Raw genomic sequence first — 6,000 nt, forward strand, 5'->3', positions numbered from 1 at the left:
GCTCACCCAAAATGTAGTCCAGAACTTGCTTGATAAGTGTGCACTTCTGGTTTCTATAGGGCATCTTTATCATACATTGTTTTACTAAGATGCTAACAGTCTTACTTTGTGCCCTGTGGCTGTAGCTTAGATGCAGCTAAGGATCTGTTTTACATAAGCCTGCTCTCCTGTTTAACAAATGAGTAAAAAATGCAGCTACCAGCAGTAGCAATATATTTAAAATACTGCATGTAGCTGTAACATATAATTGCACAATGCAATAAAAGATGACATTGTCCTTTTACTGTTCCTTCTGAATGAATTATGTGTCAAGAGAAACATAGTGACATTTCATTACACACAGAATATGCCTTAATTGTCAGCAGTTCTGTACCAGAGATTAGTACGTTTTTATAAAGTCAAATCATTCTACACGGAAAATGCTTTCGAAGATTGATAAAGCAAGTATTTGTATTGCATCAGAGGGACCCATTTTCAATACAAAGTATACAAGATATGTAGCCTATATTCCACAGTAGTGCAAAAAAAACAGTAGTGTAAGAAGCTTAACAATAAGAATATGTCTGTTATTCCATAAGTGTTCAGTACGATAGCATAAATAATGCTGGAGAAATTAAGAAGCCGTGGTAGATTTTGGAAAGCATGTTAGACATACTCAGCATGCTAAAGTTATTGCAAAAGTCATGCACAGGCTTATAAGTAGAGTTTTGATGCACAGAATGCCTGATTAAAGTACGTTCATTTTGAAAAAATGTTTACACTTTTTAAACTAAACATAAACTTTTATGTTTTACATAAGCCTGCTCTCCTGTTTAACAAATGAGTAAAAAATGCAGCTACCAGCAGTAGCAATATATTTAAAATACTGCATGTAGCTGTAACATATAATTGCACAATGCAATAAAAGATGACATTGTCCTTTTACTGTTCCTTCTGAATGAATTATGTGTCAAGAGAAACATAGTGACATTTCATTACACACAGAATATGCCTTAATTGTCAGCAGTTCTGTACCAAAGATTAGTACGTTTTTATAAAGTCAAATCATTCTACACGGAAAATGCTTTCGAAGATTGATAAAGCAAGTATTTGTATTGCATCAGAGGGACCCATTTTCAATACAAAGTATACAAGATATGTAGCCTACATTCCACAGTAGTGAAAAAAAAAAAAACAGTAGTGTAAGAAGCTTAACAATAAGAATATGTCTGTTATTCCATAAGTGTTCAGTACGATAGCATAAATAATGCTGGAGAAATTAAGAAGCCGTGGTAGATTTTGGAAAGCATGTTAGACATACTCAGCATGCTAAAGTTATTGCAAAAGTCATGCACAGGCTTATAAGTAGAGTTTTGATGCACAGAATGCCTGATTAAAGTACGTTCATTTTGAAAAAAATGTTTACACTTTTCTATCAAATTTATAATTTTATAATTTGGAGAAGGTTTGATACTTCAGCAGAAAACTGTATTATTTCCATGGACGTGAATTATTTCCATGGACCTGAATTGCCAGAAGGTATATGTGGAAGAATAACACCCAATTGTTTGGATGTTTACCCCCAGAGAAAAGGGGAAGTCTTCTGCACATAACACCTTCCCATAGTCCACAAAACTGTTTCACTGAAAGGTTGTTGTGGCTGGGGATTGTTCCTGCATCAAGATGCAGTGACTTCACAGCTGATTGTAGAATTAGGGAGTACTAATACATGTATCTCACTTTCCACCTCAAGAGAAAAAAAAAATGTTTTCCAAAACTATGCTGTTCACAGTTTTAGCGTCTAACAGTTTTCTATGAAACCGTTTTTGATCTCTCATCGTTCCATATTGTTCAATAACAGAGATAAGATAATTCACATAGGCTTTGTTTTTTGCTGTTCAGATTCAGAATACCTTGTATAAATAAAAATGCTGTAGAGCTTTTAAATTTGATAAGCATACAGCTGCTGTGTCTTTTGTGGTTCATGTGTTATGCAGACCTCATCTTGTGTAAATGCATGATGTTTCATCCGTGAATGCTACCTTTGCCAGATTTACATTTTTCGCACAGTGTTTACCTGAAAATCACTGGGTGTTTTTCTCCTTTTCTGTTTCCTGTACATATATACCTGTAGGATGGCACCTATGGAATGAACTGCGCAGAACGGTGTGACTGCAGTCACGCGGATGGATGTCACCCAGCAACTGGCTATTGCCGCTGCCTTGCAGGATGGACAGGTAAAAAAATGTACAGCAGATATTTCTGTATTCCTTTATGCAATCCTTTATTCATCTACATGTGAAGCAGTTTGTGATTATGCCTATACTGCATTCATAGGACCTTTGAATGTTGCATTATCTTGTACAAGAACAGAGCATAGCAATCATGTTTTCAGAGGTTCTAGTACAGTGTGTGGATTTCTTGATTTTGCTGGCTGGGAAAACATAATAGGTTTTCATACAAAAGCTGCTTACCTTTTATAGGTGACCTGGGATTGTAATCTTTTGTTCTCCAGCAATCAGTGACAAGTGTGTACATTGCAGAAGTGCAACAGTAACTACACACTAGTGAAGTTTGTATAAACATATGATAAAAATTTGATTCTTGACTATGCAGAATTTTGTAAGACTGTGCCTCCCTTTTTTATGTGGGCCTACATGAGCTATAATTCCTCCTGTCTGCACGATTATGGTTTATCCTGTTTTCTTTTTACTTACTATTTATTTTTTTTCTTTATTAGCAATGTTTCCATCAACATTTTAGAATAATTATTCTCTTACTTGCCATCTCACTGTGTCTATACCTGTATGGCTTTTTTATTTGTGCAACTGCAGTTTTTGGCTTTCTAAACCCCAGATAACTTTTAAAACCCTTGTTTTTCTCGCTCTAATTTTCTGCTCTACCATCACCAACCATTCATATCCTGTCACCACTCACTTCCTCAACAGTCCTTCTAACTCTGTCCCTCCTTCTCCTTACCTCCCCTCCTATGACTGCTTCCTTAAATTCTTTAATCAAGTCATCCAATTCCTTTTCAAACTTCAATTCCCTATGAGCTGTGCATAAATCATAATTTATGTAAACTCTCTTTATACTGAAACTACAGCATATAATATATAATACTCATCTAAAGCTCACATGGCTCATGTTTTACAACTTGACTACTGATATATGCAGTAATACCTAATGATATTCCCAAACTTGTCTACTGCCAAGGAATTTGTCGATGAAATTGTCAATGTTTAAATCAGTATTTAAATACTAATCTATGTTAACATATTTCTGAATAATATTGCATGTGGAGCTTTTCTCCCTGGGCCTCTGCTGAAAAAGGACCTGTGTCCAGTCAGACTTTTTCGGTTAATAGATGTAAAATAAAATAAATAATCATCCCTTATCCCTTCTTGGGTCTCCTACCAGTCAGGAACTGCTATAGACGTTGCACTATAGTGACTGTTCTGTCTTCTCCCTTTATTTGTTGCTTTACCCTTTAACCTAATGTTAGGCTGCAGAGCCATCACTAGTCCAATTTCCTGCCCAGATACCCACTCAAGAAAAAAATGTAAATGTTTCCTGTCTAATATTTAGCAGTTGTCTGCAATGTTTATCTTCCTTTGAATAGCTGTTTTTCCTTTTGTTTGTGTGAAATTATTGTGTTTTGTGTTAATTCCTTGCCTACAGAGAGAGTGGGCTCTTTGCAGCACATTCTTTTGATAATCCAGGTCTTAAATGTTTGCTTACTTGAATATTACAGATACTATATGTAATGTTTCAGAATTAAACACCTTGAAAATTAACAGTCTGACTGTTTTGCATACCTATAAACCAGAATTTGTATAAAAATAAAAGTTAGCTTATCATGTGTTCCTTATTTTACGTAGAACATTAAAGTTGAGTATTTCTTGCAAGACAGATGTCAGATATGCTCTTCTGCATCTAGTTTTTATTATTTGCTAACTAGGTAACCCACTAGGTACAAATGCTTCTTTCCTGGCTACAAACAGTGTCACTTGCTCAGAATCAAACAGGTTGCAATCTTGCAAATATAAATGGAAAGAATCACACAGCATAATACCGACTGCAGTCTTGTGACATTGTCACTCTGACCACCAGACTATGAGAGGCCACAATATGTGGGTCTTTACTTTGGACACAAAGAAAGTAATGGACCAGAAGACAGATAAGAGAGGCAGATATGTGAAACAGATGGCATTTGGGATGTAGCCTGACTTATTGGGATGGCAGTTGAATGGCAGTTGAGAAGTAAACGATGGGTGAAATTGGATGCAGAAGAAGCAAGGTGCAAGGGTGCAAAGATGAGAGATGAATTTTGTTTTAGGCTAGAGAAGAAACTGCCAGTTGTGTTATAAAAAGAGGGAAATACAGCTTATATTTTGTAGGATAACAGCAGGTAAGGAAAGTGCAAGTTGGTCTTGCTAGCTCTTGTTTGACTTGTGTTGCTCAATAAGGAATATGAAAATACAGGGCAAATGTGAACATACAAAACATGTCATAGAAATTGCAGTTTTTATTTTTTGCATCAGAGAGAGAGAGAGAGAGAGAGAGAGACAGAAGAGAGGCAGAAGGGTGAAGCTTTGATTGCATCTCAGATGACCTGGTTTCAACTACTAGCCCAGGCACTGGAGTAGCCAGCCAGAGGGATTGGAGTCAGTGGTTGATGATGTCTGATACGTACGGGGTAAGTGTGTTGCTTTCTTGCTATCATAGAAACACCCTTTGGGGGAAGGCCCAAAAGTTTACTCATATCTATGCAGCATGGGACACAGGAATGCAGGCTCAGACAGTGCAAGTACTCCATTCCACAGCATTTTGGTTACGGTGTTGTGTATAATTAGTAGTTAAAAAAAAATCTAGATAGCCCATTTTGTATTGTCTAATAATTTTCTGTGGTGCCTTTATAGACTAAAATGTATGACACCTCATTTATGTGAATTATAACTTTTATCAAAAGTCTAGTTATTATTCCAACAGTGTGGTCTGTCGGTACTGCTAAGATGTACTTCAAGTTAGACACTAGCTCTAAATAGAGCAACATGATAGTTTTTTCATTTCCAACCCAGGCATGCATTAGAGGGTATGGATCTGTGAATAACCATCATCAGTACACTGAAATCAGTGGTTTAGGTGGGGTTTGAGGATATCCCAGATTGCTGCATTTCATTTATGCTACAACTGATGCTGAGTGAATGCTGATTTTGATATGAGGCCCCTCTGCATAATGCAATGGCCACAGAATGCACAGGCATTTTTTTGGCTCTGCTCATCTAGAGTTTGTCATCGCTTTTCAGTTGTTGCCTAGCAACCTAAGAAGGCCATCAAAGAGCTCTTTGTCCAATTGTCTGACAGAACATTCCATCACAAAGCTCCTTATCACTTCTAATGGGCACAAAATTCCATCCAAAAAGTGTCCTGCCAACTTTTAAACAGGAATAACAAGTACATATTAAATTATAGCTGGTAGGACTGCCGCATTTACCCTTTTGTAACTGAGCCAAGAAATCAGAAATGTAAACATTTTTGTACAGAGGTATGTACACTGCAACTGCTTCTGTAGATACTTCTCCATTAGGTCATGCCTTTGGACTAATTCCCAGCTCACAGACTGCAGCTGGGAGCTTTATTCAGCTCTGCAGTGTTGTTAAGCTGACAGACACAAAAGGTTTGACGTGTTACTGAGAATATTTACCTATGAAGCTGCCAGTGCAATGAGCTGTGTAAAACTATAATGTCCATGAGCCTGAGCTGTAATGTTAGTGCCATAAATCGTACTTGTTATCCCTTTTACTTACTGTACTCTGCAGTACCTACTTCCATGGGTGGTCCAAGAGCAGAAGGGCATTGTTCAGCTGCTTTTGTGACAGTCTGCAAGCAAGGAAGTAGGCCTCTACAACTTTGCTGCATGTCTCATCCTGTAACAGACAAATATTAAACTCCCTTCGCCAATATGAGCATTTTTTTGTTATATCTGCAATATTCTTTGCATTGCTGTTGTTTATTTAT

At 37.0% G+C, this 6,000-nt stretch overlaps 1 protein-coding gene across 1 annotated transcript in view; it reads left to right on the forward strand.

The window, feature by feature from the left end:
* Window positions 1-6,000, forward strand: part of MEGF10 (multiple EGF like domains 10) — a 973,700-nt gene that overhangs the window by 736,799 nt on the left and 230,901 nt on the right. Inside the window, exon 13 of the mRNA XM_044060794.1 lies at window positions 2,114-2,216. Coding sequence (XP_043916729.1) covers window positions 2,114-2,216 — 103 coding nt within the window. The remainder of the gene's footprint in view (window positions 1-2,113; window positions 2,217-6,000) is intronic.

This window comes from Protopterus annectens, chromosome 2.part0 (genome assembly GCF_019279795.1).
Source record: "Protopterus annectens isolate FY-2018-M chromosome 2.part0, PAN1.0, whole genome shotgun sequence".
NCBI classification, from domain to species: Eukaryota; Metazoa; Chordata; order Ceratodontiformes; family Protopteridae; genus Protopterus; species Protopterus annectens.